The 24,453-nt window shown below is 33.8% G+C and overlaps 3 protein-coding genes across 5 annotated transcripts; all 3 read right to left on the bottom strand.

The window, feature by feature from the left end:
- Positions 1-5,591: 5,591 nt before the first annotated feature.
- LOC135955283 (uncharacterized) lies at positions 5,592-7,701 on the bottom strand. 3 transcript variants are annotated; one of them, XM_065505626.1, is made up of 3 exons: positions 7,661-7,701; positions 6,235-7,551; positions 5,592-6,033 (listed from the first exon to the last, which is right to left on the bottom strand). In XM_065505626.1, the coding sequence occupies exons 1-3, from the start codon at positions 7,661-7,663 to the stop codon at positions 5,728-5,730; spliced, it is 1,626 nt and encodes a 541-aa protein (XP_065361698.1). In that variant the 5' UTR covers positions 7,664-7,701; the 3' UTR covers positions 5,592-5,727. The 3 variants fall into 3 exon arrangements, with proteins under 3 accessions (XP_065361698.1, XP_065361699.1, XP_065361697.1); XM_065505627.1 differs by having other exon boundaries at positions 5,592-6,441; positions 6,682-7,551; XM_065505625.1 differs by having other exon boundaries at positions 5,592-7,551.
- A 6,157-nt stretch (positions 7,702-13,858) lies between these two features.
- On the bottom strand, positions 13,859-15,323 carry LOC135955237 (pupal cuticle protein G1A). The gene is made up of 2 exons (XM_065505566.1): positions 15,202-15,323; positions 13,859-15,131 (listed from the first exon to the last, which is right to left on the bottom strand). Exons 1-2 carry the CDS (start codon positions 15,202-15,204, stop codon positions 14,019-14,021), a joined length of 1,116 nt encoding a protein of 371 aa, XP_065361638.1. The 5' UTR covers positions 15,205-15,323; the 3' UTR covers positions 13,859-14,018.
- A 441-nt stretch (positions 15,324-15,764) lies between these two features.
- LOC135954164 (uncharacterized) lies at positions 15,765-19,351 on the bottom strand. Its single transcript, XM_065504238.1, has 2 exons — positions 19,262-19,351; positions 15,765-17,636 (listed from the first exon to the last, which is right to left on the bottom strand). Exons 1-2 carry the CDS (start codon positions 19,349-19,351, stop codon positions 15,765-15,767), a joined length of 1,962 nt encoding a protein of 653 aa, XP_065360310.1.
- Between the last annotated feature and the right edge of the window lie 5,102 nt (positions 19,352-24,453).

The following is a 24,453-nucleotide window of genomic DNA, read 5'->3' as shown; positions in this document are numbered from 1 at the left end:
AAAATAATAAATCTCATTAATCAAATCCTGTTTTCTAACAAAATCCTATTAAAACTGGTAACTCTGCACGAATGGCCAAATATTTTAGTTCTCACGCAGTCATTATTAACTTCACACTTTATAAATTGTCGTTCGTCTTTAAGAGCTTATGAAAATAGAGTAAAAGTGTGGTGAATCTTACAAAATCCCTAAAATAATAATTATAATAAAGTAATTTGATGCCAAATCTATTAACATTTACAAAAATAATGTGTTAAAGTTTAGTTTTTAATAAAATAAACCAGTGAAATAAAAAAATCCATGAAATTAAACAAACAATGCAAAAAGTCCTTTCCATGTTGTTATTGTATTTAGCGGTGTTTAGTTGATGCTTTTTAGCTAAAGCCCTTTTTACATGAGTTTGTATGTAAGTGGGTGGCGTGATGATTTGCATTTTAAGGTGTTTGTTATTGTTTTTTTTTTGCACATAGAAAGAGCCTGAGAGAAATTAAGCAGAGTAATATAAAATAAATATGTAAGTGTTTACAAAAACAAAATCAACAAGTGTTGTTGATTTTGTTGGTATGCTAGAGTTGCCAGTATTTTTAATAGTGCGAATAACGACTCAATAGGTTCGGGAATTTATTTTAATAAATAAATAATAAAATTTGTAACAAATAATGTGCGATTTTTAAAGGTAAGTGAAAAAAACATTATTATTAACAACCTTTTATTTTAATTATTAATTTTCCAGGACTAAAACAAATATAATAGAGAATTTTATATAAAAAAAATAAATTTAAACATTTTACTAGGTACTTACTGGTTATTTGAAGTTAATTTGACAAAAAATTATATAAAAAATTCCCAAATTATAATGTTGCCAATTTATACATGTTATGTATTCTCAAATATCGGAATCTTTATTTCGGCATAAAAATCTTGTAAGATTCATTTGTAGGTGTCTTATAAGAATTTTAGTTATTTATTTTGAAACATATTTTAAGAATTAGAGCAGATTATCAAATCAAATACTCTTTGACCTCATGCTAAAAAGCATATAATCTTAAGCTATCTTTGATAATTTATATTTTAAAATAATTTTCAACGGTGGCTACTGTAACGCTAGATTGGATTATTTCGGTAACAAAATTTTAGCGGTAACGATTATTAAAATTTACGAAATATATGTATATACATAAGTTGTTCAAAATTTCGACCTGTACTCTGCGCACAAGGTTTACATGGGCAGCCAGAAGGACATCGTTTAATCGACTCAGAAAGTGATTCTAAGTCGATCGGTATACTATAAGGTGGGTGTTAGACTAATATTTTTGGGCGTTACAAACATCTGCACAAACGCATTATACCCTCCCCACTATGGTGGTGTAGGGTATAATGATTATGTTTTAAAGCATTTATACATGTCTGGTAAATGCTCATATATTCATACAATCATACAAAAGGAATGACAAACTTTTAATAACTATACATAATAAATAAACTTGCATTTTATTTGATAATAACGACAACATTTTTTGGCTCCCTACAAAAGTTGTCACCCTAAACATTAGGGTCTAAAGTGTAATTTTATGGGGAAGTACAACTAAACTGCGCCTCAAATGATTCAGAAAACTTCAGCTGATATCTAGAGTATTTTATTCAAACATCCATAAAGTATGCTAACATTTTAAAGTTTATTATGTCTATTTAGCATTTAGTTAACTCGGCAAATGACAATATAAATTTGTTTTATAAACTTTAAAAAAAAAAAATACAAAATTTGATTACACAGTACAACACATGATTTTGGGACTCAATTCTGACAATTGCACGTGAAAGTAGCCCCAAAAATAAGAACTTCTGCATCATTAGTTTTGTCAAGTTGGCTGCCGTAATAATTTAATGACCATACGAATTTTTTTTCCTCAAGGTGGATTTTTATCACTTTTTCTATATTTTAGCACGGTTATATCTCGTATACCGTACGGAATATCTCTTTTGTGGCTGAAGCAAAGTTGTAGATATTGAATAGTAGGAAAAAAGTACGGAACATACCTACCCGAAAAAGGTGCACCCAGTGCCTTAAAAATCGCAAAAATGCCCATTTTTTAACCAATTTTTCACCTTTTTTGCTCAATAACTGGATTACAAATCCAATTATGGACCGATCACCATGAAATTAGGTCATGTGATTTGTAACTATATGAAAGTTATTAATCATGAATTTTGTATGTATACCATCATTTTTAACAGATTTATTCACTTTAAAGTGATTTTCGGAAGCGGGTCTTATATGGGAGCTATGAATAATTATTGACCGATCATAATAAAATTTTTTGACATGAATTTTATATATATAAAACTTATTTTGAGCGAAATTTGTGTAGATACATATATAAATTAAACATTTATGACCGATAAAGTCCAATTTCGGGAGGGCATTTGTATGGGGGCTAAGTGAAATAATGAACCGATTTCAGCCAATTTCAACAGGCTTCATCCTTGTGCCGAACAAATTATATGTACCAAATTCTTTTATGATCGGTCCATAATTTGTCATAGCTCCCATATAAGACCCGCTTCCGAAAATCACTTTAAAGTGAATAAATCTGTTAAAAATGATGGTATACATACAAAAGTCATGATAAATAACTTTCATATAGACACAAATCACACGACCTAATTTCATGGTGATCGGTTCATAATTGGATTTGTAATCCAGTTATTGAGCAAAAAAGGTGAAAAATTGGTTAAAAAATGGGCATTTTTGCAATTTTTAAGGCACTGGGTGCACCTTTTTTGGGTCGGTATGTTCCGTACTTTTTTTCTACTATTCAATATCTACAACTTTGCTTCAGCCACAAAAGTGATATTCCGTACGGTATACGAGATATAACCGTGCTAAAATATAGAAAAAGTGATAAAAATCCACCTTGAGGAAAAAAAATTCGTATGGTCATTAAATTATTATGGCAGCCAACTTGACAAAACTAATGACGCAGAAGTTCTTATTCTTGGGGCTACTTTCACGTGCAATTGTCAGAATTGAGTCCCAAAGCAATGAACTGAAAAATGTTGTACTGTGTTATGAATAAGGGGGTAAGTAAGGTAAGTAGGTAAACAAATTTATTGTTTATTAATTTCCACATTATTTATTTTTAAACATATATTTCTATCGTGTTCTTAATTTGCTATAATTATTTAATAATCGCATAATTTAGAAAAATAACATAAAAAATCTAAACACAGTTGTCTCTTGTAGCCCCCCAAAAAGAAGGCGTTGGTTTCAAATTCATGCAAATCAAACCAGATTTAGAAATTTAAGATACATTTAATATTAATTTCCTAATTAATATTAAGTTTAACACAAGCTTTAGTTGTTTGGCGATGCACAATAAAATATAAATAAAAAATTAAAAAAAAAAACTAAACTAAAACGTATAAAAACATGTTTTATTTCATTAAATTAAATAACAATCAAAAACTCAAGCATAAGTATTTCTAATAAAACAAAAGGAAAAATAAAAATACATCAATATATTAAGACTTATGTATGAATGACGTTATGTGAGAAAGGTATTTCAAGTTTCTTTGGGGGTTTGTAACGTCTTGAAAAATATATACTATATTGAAAGTCAGAATCTGCAAAAGGCTGATTTGCTTATTTCTGATATGGTTTCTAAAAGTGAAGGGTATTTAGAATTCATTTTATACATCTTCTTTTTTCTTTAATTCATTAAACACAGATGCGGAAGATCTTAACAAAACAACTTAAACAAGAGCAGTTGACAACAATATTTCAACTGCAAAATTATAAAAATGTCATCAATTTCATACAGTCCGTCTCGCACAGTGTGTGTTGTGCATAAATTTTCGTCTCACTTTTAAATTAAACTAGAAATATTTTTTTATTTGTTTAATTAATTATATATGCAAATTTAACATTTATTTAATAATAAGAACTTTTAATAATTATATTTGTTTAGATGGAAGATTAAACAAAATATTGATTCATAAGTACTTAGAGCAAGAATTTTTTTAGTAATTAGCTTTAAATTAGAGATAAAAATGACGATCAAGTTTTCAAATTGTAATAAAATATTTAATGTATGGAACATGTTTAAAATTGGGAACATGTTAAGATCTTTAAGTCTGATAGGTACCTTATGCCCTAATAATGGTATGGTAGTTTACTTAAAAGTATTTTTAGGGCTCAGACGCTGAGGAAAGAAGTTTTCTGACTCTTACTCCACAATGCACTTGTAAACGACTTTAGTTAGACCAATCCTTGCATATTGATCAGATTTATGTGATCCTTTCTACAATAGGATCTAAAATCGATTGAATTTCTTTAATAACAATCCCTGTCGTGTTAATTTCGATGAAATCTTGCCAACTTTTTAACCCTTCTGCTTGAGCTTAGCAATGGAAATTTGAACTAACCAACCTCACCTTATTAAATACTTACGTCCTTATTGAGCCAATTCAGATCAATTTCGTCAAATTTGTTTCGATGTTCGCCTGTTAGTTTTACGGCCTCAGATATCTTACCGACCCGTTACCCGGATTTATATATCAAGAAAATCGGTCCATATTTGGCTGAGATATAAACAAAAGCAACGATTACTTCGTTTTCATCAAATTGTTTTGAATGTATCTTCCATATCCAGACAGTGTATATATCAAATGAAAGGTATTTCAAAAGCCTTTCCAATGAAATTGACTTTTTGGCATTCGTGTACCAGTAATTCTTATACTAAGGTTAAAGTTATTTGCGATTCGGTCCAGCTGAATACAGCAATTTTCTTTAATATTAAAAAGCTGTTGGTACAAAATAGAGTTATCAATGTGTTTTCCGCTGGGATAAACACATTTTTCAAGAAGGAAGCATTCAGTCTCTTTGAAACGGAGTCGGAATTACTTCACTCGATCCGACCGAAAATGGAATACAGCTCTCATGTATGGGTCGGTGCTTCAAATTCTATTTGGGAGCTTCATATTGATTCGCTGAATGTAAGTTGCGTTTCGCTGTTCTAGCGGTACTACAATGGAATGTGTTCTGATGAAATTAGGGAACTTGTTCCTGATAATCGCAGATTTTTATACACGTTTTTCATCAAGAACACATCCATTTGTGGTCCATTGGCCAGTGGATCGCACAACACACTACAGGGAAATATCGTTCTTTAGCCGCAATTTGCGTATGTGGAACAAACATCCCGCTGAAGTGTTTCCTGTCATTTTCAATGTGGGAATGTTCACAAACATTCTCTTTCTCTCTTTCCTCCCATCCATAACCTATTTCCTAGTTCAACACAATGCTTTGCATGATTAGGGGCATCACCTGAGTGCTGGTCCAAGAAGATAAAGGATAAATAATATGTTCTGCAATCTTATTACTTATTAATTGTGAGTTTTGTCTCTTATTTGACAATTTGAACAAACTTCATTGACACTCTTAATGTTAACAGGTAAATACCAGCCGACCACTGCATTAAACTAAGTTTAAACCAAGATCTTCAAATGAATTGCACTCAGCTGGAATATACATATCCCATATTTGCTGCTACAAAACCTATTTACTAAATACATTATCAATTAAAAACCAATTACTTTTATTCGATTTTATTTCGACATTTATTATAATATAAACAAAATTGTCAAACAATTTCACTATACAATATTTATAGCATTTTAGATTCTTAGAATCTAAATATGAATGTCATGAGTTTAGGTGCGTGTGATTTAGAAACGACGACGGATGACACGACGCTTAGCGGTCTTGTAACGGTAGCCTTCAGCCGAGGAGAAGGAGTGAGCTGGTGCGGAAGCAGATGTTTCATAAGAAGCTGTTTCGTATGAGGCAGCTGGGGTAGAGTAGGAGACTGCGGGAGCAGAAGCAGCAACGGAGTAAGAGGGAGCTGATTCGAAGTGAGCAACGGGAGTGGAAGCGGCTACAGGAGGCAAGTATTCAGAGGAGATGGAAGAAGAGGCTCCTTGGTGAGGAGGCAAGTATTCGCTGGACAAGTGGCTGACATCACGACGACGACGGATGACGCGACGCTTGGCGGTTCTGTAACGGTAACCTTCATCAGAGGAGAAGGAGTGAGCTGGTTCGGAGGCAGCTACATCATAAGAGGCAGTTTCATAAGAGGCAGCAGGAGCTTCGTATGACTCGTATTGAGCAACTGGAGCGGAAGCGGCTACAGGAGGCAAGTATTCGCTGGACAAGTGGCTGACATCACGACGACGACGGATGACACGACGTTTGGAGGTCTTGTAACGGTAACCTTCAGCAGAGGAGAAGGAGTGAGCTGGTTCTGAAGCAGCAACATCATAAGAGGCAGTTTCGTAAGAGGCAGCAGGGGCTTCGTATGATTCATATTGAGCAACTGGAGCGGAAGCGGCTACTGGAGGCAAGTATTCGCTGGACAAGTGGCTGACATCACGACGACGACGGATGACGCGACGTTTGTTGGTCTTGTAACGGTAACCTTCAGCAGAGGAGAAGGAGTGAGCTGGCTCTGAAGCAGCAACATCATAAGAGGCAGTTTCGTAAGAAGCAGCAGGGGCGGAGTATGAGACATCTTGGCTGGAAGCAGCTACAGGAGGCAAGTATTCAGAAGAGACAGAAGAACCGGCACCTTGATGAGGGGGCAAGTATTCGCTGGACAAATGGCTGACATCACGACGACGACGACGGATGACGCGACGTTTGGCGGTTCTGTAACGGTAACCTTCATCAGAGGAGAAAGAGTGAGCTGGTTCTGAAGCAGCAACATCATAAGAGGCAGTTTCGTAAGAGGCAGCAGGGGCTTCGTATGATTCATATTGAGCAACTGGAGCAGAAGCGGCTACTGGAGGCAAGTATTCAGAAGACACATCACGACGACGACGACGGATGACACGACGTTTGGAGGTTCTGTAACGGTAGCCATCAGCAGAGGAGAAAGAGTGAGCTGGTTCTGAAGCAGCAACATCATAAGAGGCAGTTTCGTAAGAGGCAGCAGGAGCTTCGTATGATTCAAATTGAGCAACTGGAGCGGAAGCGGCTACTGGAGGCAAGTATTCAGTGGATACTTCACGACGACGACGGATGACGCGACGTTTGTTGGTCTTGTAACGGTAACCTTCAGCGGATGAGAAAGTGTGAGCTGGCTCAGCAGCAGCAGTTTCATAAGAAGCAGTCTCGTAGGAAGCAGCGGGAGCTGAGTAAGAGACAGCTGGGGCAGAAGCAGCTTCAACATGGTAAGATTGAGTAGCAGGAGCTGAGTAAGAGACAGCTGGTGCAGAAGCAGCTTCAACATGGTAAGATTGAGTAGCAGGAGCTGAGTAGGAGACAGCTGGTGCAGAAGCAGCTTCAACATGGTAAGATTGAGTAGCAGGAGCCGAGTATGAAACAGCTGGAGCGGAAGCAGCTTCAACATGATAGGAAGGAGCAGGAGCGCTATAGCTAACAGCGGGAGCTGAAGCAGCATGTTGGTGAGTGGGAGGCAAGTACTTGTTGGTCAAGTGGCTGACATCAGCAGTTGCGGCAGCAACTAAGGCGCACAAAACGATAAAGAATTTCTGTAATTGAGATGAGAAATATTTGTTAGTTTAACAGTTCATTGTGGTTTGTATTTATTCTTTTAGATCTTTTAGATTAACAACTCTATAAGTTTTAAAGTGTACTAACCATTTTGAAGTGCTAACTTCCTTATCGACTTAGAATCGAATAGTAAATGATACTTTCTTCCGTTCTACTCAACGTTTTTATACAAAACACTAAATGCAAGAAATTAACATAATGTGTGCAAAATAATCAAACAAATTATTTATGGCACTTTTTTGTTGCGTTTATTTTATTGCAAATAAGTAGTAGATAAAAAGTTTTATGCAAGCCGGTTTTTTTGTTTCATTTTTGTTATTTTTTTTTGCGTTGTTTTCATTCACTTATTAATTATTATTGAAACTATTTCTAAAGGAAATTTTTTGTTGAGATGCTCGTGCAAATTAGATTTGTTTTTTTTTTCAACTATTGTTTTCAATGATCATCTTTAATGTATAACAAGTTGTGCTTTGTTGGAGTTGTAATTTTGCTGCACATCTAAAATAATAATCCATCAACTTATGCAGACAATTTTATTGCGATCAGTAGCTGCAAGTAGCTTGATGATATCAGTAATATCAGAGCAATAATATGTATCTTGAATTTTATATTGTGTGACAAATTTGTTTTAAAGAAACAATATGAAATTCTACTTTGATATTGAATGTAATTTAAAGGAGCTTATAAAGGATCGCAGTGAGATATTTCCGGAATAACGGTTGAATAGTGTTGTTAATGTTGTGTATCTTTGTTTATTTTTTTGAATTTTAACAATTTAATCATAATAGAAGCAATTTATTCAGTAATTTTTTTTTTTCTGTTACTATTAAATTTTAACTAGTGAGTATTTTCACAGAATTTTATCGATGGTCAAATCGAAAATGTGGAGGAGAGTTCGGAAGCTTAAAATAAATTTTATTTTTAATAACTTTGAAAACTGAATCAACCCTATTGCATTGTAAATTTAAATTATGAACTTCAAATGACTTTTAATTTTTTATTTTTGCATTGAAATTGGAAAATCTCAAATTGCGTAAAAATTTATTTTTTTAAACTCTTTTAATATTTTTTGTTTGAAAATTAAAATTTAAAATCGAAGTTTAAATAGTAGGGTACTCAAATTATTCGATTTTTCTCTTGTTTGAACAAAACGAATAATTCGAATAAGAGATCTTAACTTGATCGAATAATTCGATCACACATTTAAAATTAATCGAATTATTCGAATAATTTATTTTTTTTTAAAAAGTAAAGAATGAAGTTTTGATTTCGGTTTTTTCATATTTTATTGTTAAAGAAAAAAAGTATTGATAAAACAATTTTACAAGCATGCCCTGTCCTCCATCTTTTCACCAAAAAATTGCAAGAGATGTCAATGGTATGAGTCTCATGAGCAATGTATACAAGGGATACAAATTTAATGAAAAAATGTATGTAATCAATGTTTAGAATAACAGATCAAGATCCTTTTATTAATTAAACGCTTATTGGCCAAGTTATTAGCGAATTTAGATATTTTGAGTTTTTATATAAAAAGTCGATTTTGGTTCAGAAATATGAGTGATCACAGATCGAGCTTTTTTTCTTGATTAAACGCTTATTGGCCAAGTTATTAGAGAATTTAGATATTTTGAGTTTTTATATAAAAAATCGATTTTTATTCAGAAATATGAGTGATCACAGATCGAGTTATTAGCGAATTTAGATATTTTGAGTTTCTATATAAAAAATCGATTTTTGTTCAGAAATATGAGTGATCACACATCGAACTCCTTTTCTAGATTAAACGCTTATTGGCCAAGTTATTAGTGAATTTAGATATTTCAGTTTTCATAAAATAAAAAATTGATTTTTGTTCAGAAATATGAGTGATCACAGATCGAGCTCCATTTCTTGATTAAACGCTTATTGGCCAATTTATTAGTGAATTTAGATATTTTGAGTTTTTATAAAAAAAAAAAATTTTTTGTTCAAAAATATGAGTGATCACAGATCGAGCTCCTTTTTTTGATTAAACGCTTATTGGCCAAGTTATTAGCGAATTTAGATATTTTGAGTTTTTATATAAAAAATCTGTTTTTGTTCAGAAATATGAGTGATCACAGATCGAGCTCCATTTCTTGATTAAACGCTTATTGGCCAATTTATTAGTGAATTTAGATATTTTGAGTTTTTATAAAAAAAAAAAATTTTTTGTTCAAAAATATGAGTGATCACAGATCGAGCTCCTTTTTTTGATTAAACGCTTATTGGCCAAGTTATTAGCGAATTTAGATATTTTGAGTTTTTATATAAAAAATCTGTTTTTGTTCAGAAATATGAGTGATCACAGATCGAGCTCCTTTTATTGATTAAACGCTTATTGGCCAAGTTATTAGCGAATTTAGATATTTTGAGTTTCTATATAAAAAATTGATATTTGTTCAGAAATATGAGTGATCACAGATCGAGCTCCATTTCTTGATTAAACGCTTATTGGCCAATTTATTAGTGAATTTAGATATTTTGAGTTTTTATATAAAAAAAATCGATTTTTGTTCAGAAATATGAGTGATCACGGATCGTGCTCCTTTTCTTTATTAAACGCTTATTGGCCAATTTATTAGTGAATTTAGATATTTTGAGTTTTTATAAAAAAAAAAAAAAATTTTTGTTCAAAAATATGAGTGATCACAGATCGAGCTCCTTTTTTTGATTAAACGCTTATTGGCCAAGTTATTAGCGAATTTAGATATTTTGAGTTTCTATATAAAAAATTGATATTTGTTCAGAAATATGAGTGATCACAGATCTAGCTGCTTTTCTTGATTAAACGCTTATTGGCCAAGTTATTAGCGAATTTAGATATTCTGAGTTTTTATATAAAAAAATTGATTTTTGTTCAGAAATATGAGTGATCACAGATCGAGCTCCATTTCTTGATTAAACGCTTATTAGCCAAGATATTAGCGAATTTAGATATTTTGAATTTCTATATAAAAAATCGATTTTTGTTCAGAAATATGAGTGATCACAGATCGAGCTCCTTTTATTGAATAAACGCTTATTGGCCAAGTTATTAGCAAATTTAGATATTTTGAGTTTTTATATAAAAAAGTTGATTTTTGTTCAGAAATATGAGTGATCACAGATCGAGCTCCATTTCTTGATTAAACGCTTATTGGCCAATTTATTAGTGAATTTAGATATTTTGAGTTTTTATATAAAAAAAATCGATTTTTGTTCAGAAATATGAGTGATCACGGATCGTGCTCCTTTTCTTTATTAAACGCTTATTGGCCAATTTATTAGTGAATTTAGATATTTTGAGTTTTTATAAAAAAAAAAAAATTTTTTGTTCAAAAATATGAGTGATCACAGATCTAGCTCCTTTTTTTGATTAAACGCTTATTGGCCAAGTTATTCGCGAATTTAGATATTTTGAGTTTCTATATAAAAAATCGACTTTTGTTCAGAAATATGAGTGATCACAGATCGAGCTCCTTTTATTGATTAAACGCTTATTGGCCAAGTTATTCGCGAATTTAGATATTTTGAGTTTCTATATAAAAAATCGACTTTTGTTCAGAAATATGAGTGATCACAGATCGAGCTCCTTGATTAAACGCTTGTTGGCCAAGTTATTAGCGAATTTAGATATTTTGTGTTTTTATATAAAAAAATTGATTTTTGTTCAGAAATATGAGTGATCACAGATCGAGCTCCATTTCTTGATTAAACGCTTATTAGCCAAGATATTAGCGAATTTAGATATTTTGAATTTCTATATAAAAAATCGATTTTTGTTCAGAAATATGAGTGATCACAGATCGAGCTCCTTTTATTGATTAAACGCTTATTGGCCAAGTTATTAGCGAATTTAGATATTTTGAGTTTTTATATAAAAAAATTGATTTTTGTTCAGAAATATGAGTGATCACAGATCGAGCTCCTTTTCTTGATTAAACGCTTATTGGCCAATTTATTAGTGAATTTAGATATTTTGAGTTTTTATATAAAAAAAATCGATTTTTGTTCAGAAATATGAGTGATCACAGATCGAGCTGCTTTTCTTGATTAAACGCTTATTGGCCAAGTTATTAGCGAATTTAGATATTTTGGTTTTTATATAAAAAAATCGATTTTTGTTCTGAAATATGAGTGATCACAGATCGAGCTCCTTTTCTTGATTAAACGCTTATTAGCCAAGATATTAGCGAATTTAGATATTTTGAGTTTTTATATAAAAAAAACAATTTTTGTTCAGAAACATAAGGGATCACAGATCGAGCTCCATTTCAGGATTAAACGCTTATTAGCCAAGATATTAGCGAATTTAGATATTTTGAGTTTCTATATAAAAAATCGATTTTTTTTCAGAAATATGAGTGATCACAAATCTAGCTCCATTTCTTGATTAAACGCTTATCAGCCAAGATATTAGCGAATTTAGATATTTTGAGTTTTTATATAAAAAGTCGATTTTGGTTCAGAAATATGAGGGATCACAGATCGAGCTCCATTTCAGGATTAAACGCTTATTAGCCAAGATATTAGCGAATTTAGATTTGAGTTTCTATATAAAAAATCGATTTTTGTTCAGAAATATGAGTGTTCACAGATCGAGCTCCTTTTCTTGATTAAACGCTTATTGGTCAAGTTATTAGCGAATTTAGATATTCTGAGTTTTTATATAAAAAATCGATTTTTGTTCAGAAATATGAGTGTTCAGAGATCGAGCTCCTTTTATTGATTAAACGCTTATTGGCCAAATTATTAGCGAATTTAGATATTTTGAGTTTTTATATAAAAAAATCGATTTTTGTTCAGAAATATGAGTGATCACAGATCGAGCTGCTTTTCTTGATTAAACGCTTATTAGCCAAGATATTAGCGAATTTAGATATTTTGAGTTTCTATATAAAAAATCGATTTTTGTTCAGAAATATGAATCATCACAGATCGAGCTCTTTTGTTTGACTAAACGCTTATTGGCCAAGTTACTAGCGAATTTAGATATTTTGAGTTTTTATATAAAAAAAATCGATTTTTGTTCACAAATATGAGTGATCACAGATCGAGCTCTTTTTCTTGATTAAACGCTTATTGGCCAAGTTATTATCGAATTAAAATATTTTGAGTTTTTATATAAAAAAACCGATTTTTGTTCAGAAATATGAGGGATCACAGATCGAGCTGCTTTCTTGATTAAAAGCTTATTTGGCCAAGTTATTAGCGAATTTGGATATTTTGAGTTTTTATATAAAAAAATTTATTTTTGTTCAGAAATATATGAGTGATCACAGATCGAGCTCCTTTTATTGATTAAACGCTTATTGGCCAAGTTATTAGCGAATTTAGATATTCTGAGTTTCTATATAAAAAATCGATTTTTGTTCAGAAATATGATTGATTAAACGCTTATTGTCCAAGTTATGAACGAATTTAGATATTTTGGGTTTTTATATATAAAAATCGATTTTTGTTCAGAAATATGAGTGATCACAGATCGAGCTCCATTTCTTGATTAAACGCTTATTGACCATGATATTAGCGAATTTAGATATTTTGAGTTTTTATATAAAAAAATCTGTTTTTGTTCAGAGTGATCACAGATCGAGCTTTAGATTTATATAGATAGATTTTCAACAAAAATTCAAAATCGAGTTTTTGATTCAAAATGCTCTTGAGTGGTATTCAAATAATTATGTCAATGTTGTACCACGGGAGGCAAATCCATCCAACTGTCCAGAAAGAAAGGATTTTCATTGTAAATGGACCTTTCTTTAATGGGAGGATTTCCGGAAAAAGTGAAGAAAAAAAAAGTGTTTAATGAATTTGTACAATATTTGAATATATTTACATATTTTTGAGAATTTTTATATTGAACGGTCTGCATATTGAAATCAACCTTTCAAAGCCCCCAAATAACTTACACACATGATTCATACATCAATATAGCCGCTATAATCCCTGTTTGGTTGCTAAAAAGCAAAAACTTTTCTTAACCCCTCTTGAAGAAATTTTAAAGAATGGAACATTACTAAATTTTGAAAACCATTTATCTTTTAAAAAACTCTACTTATCGTGAGATTTTCCAAAAAAGAATCTACTAATGAAATTCAATAAAATAAATTAAGAAAATCATAAAATTTTATTGAAAAAACCTGCCTGAGCACAGCTAATGTATGCATATTTATAGCAAATGGATTTCACAATTATCATTGTGAATAGTCGGAGTATTTCCTGAATATTTTTATCTATAATTTGGCTGATAACAAAACATAATTAACAATTAAATAAACATTTGATTTCATTTGAATCGATTATTAAATTTATTGAAAAAAATAAATTTTATTCATTTTCTTTATTATATAAAAAAAAATTGTGGAACAATTTTAACATACAATATTTTAGTTCCATTTAGATTCTTAGAATCTAAATAAATAACTTAGGTACGTGTAACTTAGAAACGACGACGACGGATGACACGACGTTTGTTGGTCTTGTAACGGTAGCCTTCAGCAGAGGAGAAGGAGTGAGCTGGTGCGGAAGCAGAAGTTTCATAAGAAGCTGTTTCGTATGAGGCAGCAGGGGCAGAGTAGGAAGCAGCTGGGGCAGAGTATGAGGCAGCTGGGGCAGAGTATGAGACAGCTGGGGCAGAGTATGAGACAGCTGGGGCGGAAGCAGCAACGGAGTAAGAGGGAGCTGATTCGTAGTGAGCAACGGGAGCGGAAGCGGCTACAGGGGGCAAGTACTCAGAAGAGATAGAAGAAGAGGCACCTTGGTGAGGAGGCAAGTATTCGCTGGACAAGTGGCTGACATCACGACGACGACGGATGACGCGACGTTTGTTGGTCTTGTAGCGGTAACCTTCGGAGGCAGAGAAAGTGTGAGCTGGTTCGGAGGCAGCGGTTTCATAAGAAGCGGACTCAAAAGTAGCAGCAGGAGCAGAGTAAGAAGCAACTGGAGCAGGAGCTGAGTAAGAGACAGCTGGAGCGGAAGCAGCAGCGTGGAAAGATTGAGTAGCTGGGGCAGAGTAGGATACAGCTGGAGCAGCAGCGTGGAAAGATTGAGTAGCTGGAGCAGAGTATGAGACAGCTGGAGCTGAAGCAGCAACATGGTAGGATTGAGTAGCAGGAGCTGAGTAAGATACAGCTGGAGCAGAAGCAGCAACATGGTAGGATTGAGTAGCAGGAGCAGAGTAGGATACAGCTGGAGCAGGAGCTGAGTAAGATACAGCTGGAGCTGAAGCAGCAACATGGTAAGATTGAGTAGCTGGGGCAGAGTAGGAGACAGCTGGAGCAGCAGCGTGGAAAGATTGAGTAGCTGGAGCAGAGTAGGAGACAGCTGGAGCAGAAGCAGCTACATGGTAAGATTGAGTAGCAGGAGCTGAGTAGGATACAGCTGGAGCGGAAGCAGCTTCAACATGATAGGAAGAGGTAGAAGGAGCAGCACTATAGCTTACAGCGGGAGCTGAGGCAGCATGATGGTGAGTGGGAGGCAAGTAAGTGTTGGACAAGTGACTGACATCAGCAGATGCAGCAGCAACGAATGCGCACAAAACGATCAAGAATTTCTATAATGAAAATAAAAAGTTATTATTACACTTGCTTTACTATTCACTTTATTCACAATTATATACTAACCATTTTGAAGTGCTTATTTCCTTCTAGATGTAGAATCCGATAGAAAATGATACTTTCTTCAGCTCAACTGCACGTTTTTATATAAAATTGGGAATGCAAATAATTAGCATAATTTGCACAAAATCATCAAAAATGTATTTATGACATTTGATTTGTTGTTGTGAATCTTTATTGCAAATATCTAAAAAGCATATGCATGCAAGCCGGTTTAAAATTCTTGAATGATTCTAAATTCATAATATTGAACTTGTTTTTGTTCAACTTTTAAATTATTTTTTTTTGATTTTTGTTATTTTTTTTTTTTGGTTTTGCATACACTTTATAACTAGTGCGATCATAAAATCAAAAACTAATGAATTAAAACGAAATTTGTATATATTTTTTTTAATATTTTTTTAAATGTATTTTTATTGTATTCTTCTTATAGTTTCAGGTCGTTGGTATTTTTGTTAGAGATTTTGTTTCCGGTACAAGAAGTCTTAATACTTTAAAATGTTATATTTTGTAATTCTCCCAAAATGGAGAACTAATGAAATCACTTTTTGAAAACTGGGTCCTTTAACTTAATGACGACGGTAGACAACGCGACGTTGGGTCTTGTAACGGTAACCATCAGCAGACAATTCATGGGCTGGGACAGCTTCGTCTTGTTGGACAGGGGGCAAGTATTCGTTGGTGGGGGCAGCTACGACAGCTTCTTGTTGTACAGGGGGCAAGTATTCGTTGGAGGGCAAATGGCTGACATCACGACGGTTGCGACGGTATACAACGCGACGGTTGGTCTTGTAACGGTAACCATCAGCGGCCAATTCGTGGGCGGGGACAGCTTCTTCAACAACGGCGACTTCTTGGACGGGAGCAACTTCAACGGGAGCGGCTTCTTGTACAGGGGGCAAGTATTCGTTGGAGGGCAAGTGGCTGACATCACGACGGTTGCGACGATATACAACGCGACGGTGGGTCTTGTAACGGTAACCATCATCGGCCAATTCGTGAGCGGGGACAGCTTCTTCGACTACGTTGACAACAACGGGGGTTTCTTCAACGGGAGCGGATTCTTGTACAGGGGGCAAGTATTCGTTGGAGGGCAAGTGGCTGACATCACGACGGTTGCGACGGTATACAACGCGACGGTGGGTCTTGTAACGGTAACCATCATCGGCCAATTCGTGAGCGGGGACAGCTTCTTCTACAACAGCGACTTCTTGGACGGGAGCAACATCAACGGGAGCAGATTCTTGTACAGGGGGCAAGTATTCGTTGGAGGGCAAGTGACTGACATCACGACGGTTGCGACGGTATACAACACGACGGTTGGTCTTGTAACGGTAACCATCATCGGCCAATTCATGAGCGGGGACAGCTTCTTCTACAACAGCGACTTCTTGGACGGGAGCAACCTCAACGGCAGCGGATTCTTGTACAGGGGGCAAGTATTCGTTGGAGGGCAAGTGGCTGACATCACGACGGTTGCGACGGATTACAACGCGACGGTGGGTCTTGTAACGGTAACCATCATCGGCCAATTCGTGGGCGGGGACAGCTTCTTCTACAGCAGCGTATTCTTGGACGGGAGCAACTTCAACGGGAGCGGCTTCTTGTACAGGGGGCAAGTATTCGTTGGAAGGCAAGTGACTGACATCACGACGGTTGCGACGGTATACAACGCGACGGTGGGTCTTGTAACGGTAACCATCATCGGCCAATTCGTGGGCGGGGGCAGCTTCTTCAACAACGGCGAATTCTTGGACGGGAGCATCTACAACGGGGGCAGATTCTTGTACAGGGGGCAAGTATTCGTTGGAGGGCAAGTGACTGACATCACGACGGTTGCGACGGTATACAACACGACGGTTGGTCTTGTAACGGTAACCATCATCGGCCAATTCGTGAGCGGGGACAGCTTCTTCTACAACAGCGTTGGAAACTTCTTGGACGGGAGCAACTTCAACGGCTTCTTGTTGTACAGGGGGCAAGTATTCGTTGGAGGGCAAGTGGCTGACATCACGACGGTTGCGACGGTATACAACGCGACGGTTGGTCTTGTAACGGTAACCATCATCGGCCAATTCATGAGCGGGAGCAGATTCAACCTGTTGGACAGGGGGCAAGTATTCGTTGGTGGGAGCAACTACGGGAGCAGCTTCTTGTTGTACAGGGGGCAAGTATTCGTTGGATGGCAAGTGGCTGACATCACGACGGTTGCGACGGTATACAACACGACGGTTGGTCTTGTAACGGTAACCATCATCGGCCAATTCATGAGCGGGAGCAGATTCAACTGGAGCAACCTGTTGGACAGGGGGCAAGTACTCGCTGGTGGGAGCAGCAACTGGAGCGGCCTCTTGTACGGGGGGCAAGTATTCGTTTGAAGGCAAGTGGCTGACATCAGCAGCTACAGCTGCGATCACAGCAAAGGCAATCAGGAAAAATTTCTACAAATCACACAGAGAGAGATACAGTTTATAATTAATAAAATTATTCCACAGATGACTCTAAATCCACAGAGTAGTTAATGTAAAACCTACCATTTTTCGTTTTTTTTTAAATTAAATTAAATAAGCAATCTAATCCAACGACTTTACACTGTATTTTGAATGTATACAGTAGTAACTCTGAAACTAGAATGTTGTAGTCACAGAACTATTGCTAACTATTTATACAAATTCTCTTAAGACAACAACTCTTGTAACTCTTCTTCTTAGACATGGCTTAAACTATATAAACTATAGCAACAACTACAATGATAACAACGTTAACAACAATTTTAAGAGCCAACCACTAACAACGTGAGCAGATCTTCTTCGCAGCATGGATCAGCTGTAAAAGTTTCGCACATAACGTACGCATACGCAGGCACACAGCGATAAAGATGGAAAACAAAAGAAACGTAGAACATTCAGATGACAACAACAGTAACCAAAATACGATCTCACAAAAAGGGATTGTTAATGTATGAGATGGTGATTGTGTTGGCGTTGGTCGATCGTATTCAACTATTGTTGTTGTTGCTAGTTTAGCTAGCTGTTCCAGCTTCTTCTCTCCCAATAATTTATTCACATTTAATTGCCCACCAATTCATCGTGATCAGTAAGTAGTAGTAGTAGTAAATAATAAATATTGTATTATATATTTATGTATTGTCTATTTTTTTTATCTATCAATATCTATGTTGGTATCTATAGTTGTTTATTAATGTGTGTAGTAAGTTTTTCAAAAATATGAATTGGATGAATTGTTTTTTTAGCTTGATGTCGACTTGTGTTATTAATCTTCCTCACATTGAATTATTTAATTTTTATTTATTTATAAAATTTATTAAATACATATCTATGTTTTTTATGCGTTTCAAATAAATAGTTTTTTGGTTATTTTGTTGCCTTGGCAACATGAACCCTCCTTATACTACAACATCCAAATTTAATTATTCGCAATTTAAGATAATGAAAAAAAAACTACTTCATAGAACAAAATTTGGAGAAGAAAACATTAACTCATACCCATTTATCAAAGTAATTAAAGAAATGTATGTACATACGTTTATAAAACAAATTCAGGGTAAATATTTAATTGTTCATTATTATTATTATTTTTGGATTCTTGGTTATTTTTGTTTGTTTTTGATTTCTGCAAATCAATCACGTTTTTGTTCCGTATTTTAATATAAATCAATTTCATATTAACAGTTTCATTTGAACTACAATTTTAAATTATAAAAAAAGATTTATGAGATTTAAAAAAAAATATATGAAATCATTTATCTAATCATTTATCAAGTATCCTCTTCATATTATATTTTTGATGATAGCTCAAGTTTTGATGATGCAAAATGCATATTAAGCACTTCAGAGTATTTTTTGGTTTAGGGGCACATTCTCAGAATTCTTTTTATACTTCGTTGTTACCATAATTAGAATTTAGATTATGCTTAAGTAAAGAAATTACAACGAGATAGGGGATCATTCTTAAGGGAAAGATTTTACGGTTTATAGTCATTTATAGGGTAACGGTTTATAGTCATTTACAGCTCTTGACGAGTAGGCCAATATCCAGATCGTACCTTAACGATGATCCAATCCACTCCTGTACTCCGACTGAGTAACAGAATATTAATGTATAGAGGTGATGCCGTACTCCTCACTGGAGACATTTCTCCTTTAGAAAAGTGAACTCATGCATTCTGTGCTATGTGAACTTCTTACTTGGGTCAAAAAAAACTATCGGGCTATAAACGGAACTAATATTGAATTGGTACTTTATAAGATCCTATACTCTTTAATTTAAAAGATAATACAAGTCATTCGTAACTCTGAAAGCAGGCTCAAGATCTTATCTGCCTTCTTCACATGTAAAAAGACCTTTGGAAAACAATACTTAATTTTGTTTCTAAATTTAATCCTTTTTGGGGTGAGTAACAGTTTCAATAAAGAACATATCAAAGAAAATTACTCTATATATTTGGGGCGGAGATAAGTCTAATAAATATTGAATTGGTGCATCCACTCGAGAATTCAAACCATCACTCTGGAATTAAAAAGAAGACAACTGTCGTGTAGTAATAGCGAACACTAAGCTTTCGTGGAAACTTAATGCTGAGAACAGGAACATTGTCTGAACTCTAAAGTTGTGATTTCTCTACAAGTTAAATATTGTAGATTTTAAACAAGATAAAGAGAATGATCTGTCTTTCAATCATTGCAGCGATTAGGTCCACCTGCTAGTTATTTGATCCTATTTAAGCTCTTTTTGATGTCTTTACCAAATATATGTCCGCCAAGTTGATCCTACCACTAAGGCTTTTTGCGAATTTGCGTTAATAGATGGATGACTGGGTGGGAAATTATATTATTCGTAACAGACAAAGACTAAGAAAGACAGGATCACCTTAGACATTTGTGTTGACGTCAACTGAAACATATTGCTTGGTTTGATGTCATGCAATGGTTAAACCGTAGATCTTTGCCTGAAATTAGTTAGGCTGAGAGATACCAAGTGTACAGACTAATTATAAAATAAATATGATCCATAGTTGAAATCGTAATGATGTCAGGCATTTGCCCTTAACAAGAATTTGCCAGTGTTGTAAATGCTTCCATCCAACTAGTCACTGATGTTGAAGAAGCTCCTCGCTTCCACAGATTTTCAGATGATGGTAACAGTTACAAGACACACCGTCGTTTTGTATAGCCCCGGTACTGTCGTGATGTAAGCAACTTGCCTTCCAATGAATTCTTCCCCCTATAAGAGAAACCATCCCAATTGAAGTTTCTGCTATCTGTTTAAGAAGCAGAAGTGTTTTGATAGAAATGCCCACGAATTGGGTTACAAAATCCACTGTCATTCCATTTGAATTCGTAATTAAACGATCACCGACATTAGGCTTAGAATTAGAATCAATTTTATTTTCTGGCGACCCTGGAAACTTGGTATATCTCAGACTATCTGACTATCTCAGACTATTTCACGCTGGAGATCTCTGGTTTGACATAAATCCTAGATACAAACAGATCGTGGCTAGTCCAGATTGATTCGCCAATAGAAAAGTTTCTAAAACACCTCTGGCCATCGCTTATAGTCAACATGACAAAAGCTTTTGAGGTATTTGATAGGCGGTATTTGGTATTCTCAAAAAGCAATCTTCTCAAAAGGCTTACCCTCGTTACTGTCGTGATGTCAGCAATTTGCCTTCCAATTAATACTTCCCTCTGTAAAATAAACCGTCCTAGTTGTGGTTTAAGAAGCAGTCCTCGCCCATGAACTGGACTATAATAGTTATCGTTACAAAATCCACTGTCGTTCCTTATGAATTTGGCCGGATGAATGACTGGACGTGAATTCTATTATTCTTAATAATGGGATCGCTGATTTTAGACTAAGAATTGCAGAAACGGAATCAGTTTTATTTTTTGACGACCCTGGAAACTTTGTATATCTCAGACTATCTAATACATGAATTTTATTACAAGAGGTTTAAAAAATTAGAATCAGTTGTATTAATGCGATTGAATTAATTCGTATGTGATAACTTCAAGATGCAACAGATCGTGGCTAGTCCAAATTGATTCACAAAAGGGTGTTCATAATCTATTGATCGAAATGTTTGGATGGAAATGTCTTAAGTAAAAGTTTCTAAACGCCTCTGGCCATTGGTTATAGTTAACATGACAAAAGTTTTTGATATATAAGGTATTCTCAAAAGGCAATCTTTTTCAGATCAAGTGTAATTTATAATCTAGACCACGAAGACATACATATTTCGGAATCATCAGGGAGTCATAAATATAAAGAGTTGGCTGGTTTGACGTTTAAAAAAGATAGACATCAGTTTCAAGAGTAGCAGTCATGGAAGGAGAATGATATAAACACATCGACTATTCACATAAATTGTTTGAATGCGATTGAATTAATTCGTATGTGGTAAATTCCAGATGCGAACTGTCAAAAGTGATCGTGAAGTGGACGCTTAAGTCGATTGTTCTTGCCCTCGCTTATAGCTAACAGGACAAAGGCTTTTAAGATAAAGGCAAACTCCAAGTTGCTGAGCTGTATAGACATTTCTAATCTTAACCACGGCAGTACAGATCATTCTGTGGGATCTACGATTCTACACGAAGGAATACTTCGGTATCTTCGAAAGATATGAGCGGTTTAAGGGATCCGTCAAGAAAATCGGTTCAGAAACATTTGACGGATCGATTAAATTATGTCCGCACGCTCATGTCTACCATGTACTAATAAACTAATTCCATAAAATTTGACAGTCCTCTTTTGCACAGTGGGGGATCTGAAAAAAAAGTGGAAATAAATCTGTAACTTCTAAACGAATTGCCCGATTTTAATAAAATTTCCCATGGATATAGTGGAGGTGCTGATAAGTTTAAGTTTTGAATTTGGGCTTATAACACCAAGGGGGGGCCTAGCCACAATGCCCCAAAGTGGGCACCTCGGGTATATCAAAAATTCAGATTTTTGTTTGCGATCCGATTTGAAAGATTTTTATATATATGGAATGTACTTGACGAGATCTACAAAAAAACATGGCTTTAGCCATATATTATCTCTTATAATTTACGAGTTATTCGCATTTGAAAAGTAAAATTTTATTTTATTTACCTACCTTGGTCTGGTTTTTTGCTAATAACGGTTCCAATTCTTTCCCGATTTTCTTGAAGTATAATTTTTTGAATTAACAAGACATGTATTAATAACAGTATGAAAGAATTGTTTAAAAACATCTACTGAGTCAAAAGTTATGTGCATTCAAACAACATTTCGTGAATGACAACATTTCGTGAAATATTATAAATGCAAAATAATATCAAAATTCGTATTATTACATGGTCCAGAGCCTTCCGAAGTAGACCTATGTTTTATATAAAAAATTTAATTTATTTTAAAAAATTAAGACCTGTTTTGTATGTCCCAATATGTTCCTCAATAAATCAAAAAATCTAAACAATCCCAATTTTGGGATTTTTGGGAATTGTGGGATTGTCATTAACAATTCACAAATATCTTTTTCACTTTTGGATTTGGATCGAATGTTTCTATATACATAAGTGTAAAATTGCATTAAAAACGATTCATAAACAAAACTTTTATTGCATTTTAAAAATTAAAATTTTCCAAAAAAATCAGCTATAATATTTTATTCCCATATTTTTGAAAAAAGTCTTCTATAATTTTTTTAATTCTTAAAAATTTTGTACATTTTTGAAAAGAGGACATAATTTCCTACACGTTGATATATAATATGTATATCTTTTCTTTTCCCGTAGCTATATTGTTTTGGTCCAACAACAATATAGCTACACTTAGTCCACATACAAATACACTTCCTTACTAAATATCTAAAATATGTTGTAAGTTATAGATAGACCTCTTAACTATACTAGCTTCCTTTTTGCAAAATCCAAAAATTGCTGCAGTTTCCTATTATAAACAAGATGACGTCATCTAATAAAGTATTATTCACCTGTTTAATTAAATTCTAACATAATTTAAAACAATAGATATTAATGAACTAAATTTTGTTAAAACCAAAAACTAGCACTAACACAGTCATCTCTATATAATTATTAACTAAAGTGCCAGCTTAACATTGCTCAGGGTGTTAATACCAATTATAAATAGTTTGAACAAATTAGTATTCTCCTTGTTTTCATTCATTAACAATTTTCTAATGTTTTAATTTAATAAAAACAAGCCAATTTTAATAATAGTTTTTAAAAGTTTTTATTAAAATTCATATTAAACAGCATAAAATTTGTGTATTTTTTTTTTCAAGATTTTATGATGTGTTTAACAGCAAACGCCTGCTGTTAACACTCAGAACTAATTAAAGCTAATCAAAATAAATTGCAAACATTTGCAAGATAATACTTATAATTTTTAGATTAAATTAAACAAAGAAACTAAATTAATAATTTAAGTATAGATTTTTAGTTGCGGAACCAAAAAATATTTAAGAGACTCTTAATCATATTAATTTAAGATGTATAACGTTTCATAATAAATATAGCCGCAGGCTTTTAAATCAATAATTTGGTGTTTTGTTAAGAAAATTCAAAGCTAAAATATGTATTTAACCAGAGTATAAAGTTATTTTTAAATTAATTTTAGGATTAAACAAAACAAGTTTCAAAACAATAATGTCTTTAAATAAACTAAGAAGAAAACTATTTATAGATTTATTAATTATGAATAGAAAAATAAAAAAACACATAGGCAAAAAAATATGAAATGCATAAGGTTTTTTAAATTATGGATATTTGTATTAAGGAAATTCTATATTTAAAAAGGTGTTAGCCCATACTTTATAGTATAATTTCAAACTACTTGAAACTAGTATTCCGGGGGACATTTGTATGGGAGCTAGGTGAAATCATGGACAGATATTGCCCATTTTCAATATCATATAAACTTTATCAACAGAAAGAATTTGTGGAAAATTTAGCTTGGGCCCTATCGTGTTTTCAACAGACAGACGTACGGACGGACATTAGAATGTCCCTTAGAATTAAATTTTTTAAAATGTTGAAACTGTACCCGCTGAAAACTTTCGTAATAACTTAAAATACCACCAAAAAATTTTTTAGCTTGTTCTAAGAAGGGCAACATTTGCCGACTTTCGATTTAGTTTTGAGGTGCATGTACAAGGGGAAATAATGCATTTTTTAATTTTTGCCATTAAATAATAACTTTTGCAATTTAATTTAAAAGAATCGAAATGTGTACATGATTGTTGTTCAA

This window comes from Calliphora vicina, chromosome 3 (genome assembly GCF_958450345.1).
Source record: "Calliphora vicina chromosome 3, idCalVici1.1, whole genome shotgun sequence".
Lineage (NCBI taxonomy): Eukaryota > Metazoa > Arthropoda > Insecta > Diptera > Calliphoridae > Calliphora > Calliphora vicina.
This window is presented reverse-complemented; position numbering and strand designations above follow the sequence as displayed.

What these genes read in the sequence shown, in the direction of transcription:
- LOC135954164 (XM_065504238.1), bottom strand. Translation starts at nt 19,351, where the DNA reads ATGTCTCCAGTGAGGAGTACGGCATCACCTCTATACATTAATATTCTG. An exon ending in TGGATTGGATCATCGTTAAG is followed by an intron (nt 17,637 to 19,261) that starts GTACGATCTGGA and finishes TGTGATTTGTAG; the next exon opens with AAATTTTTCCTGATTGCCTT.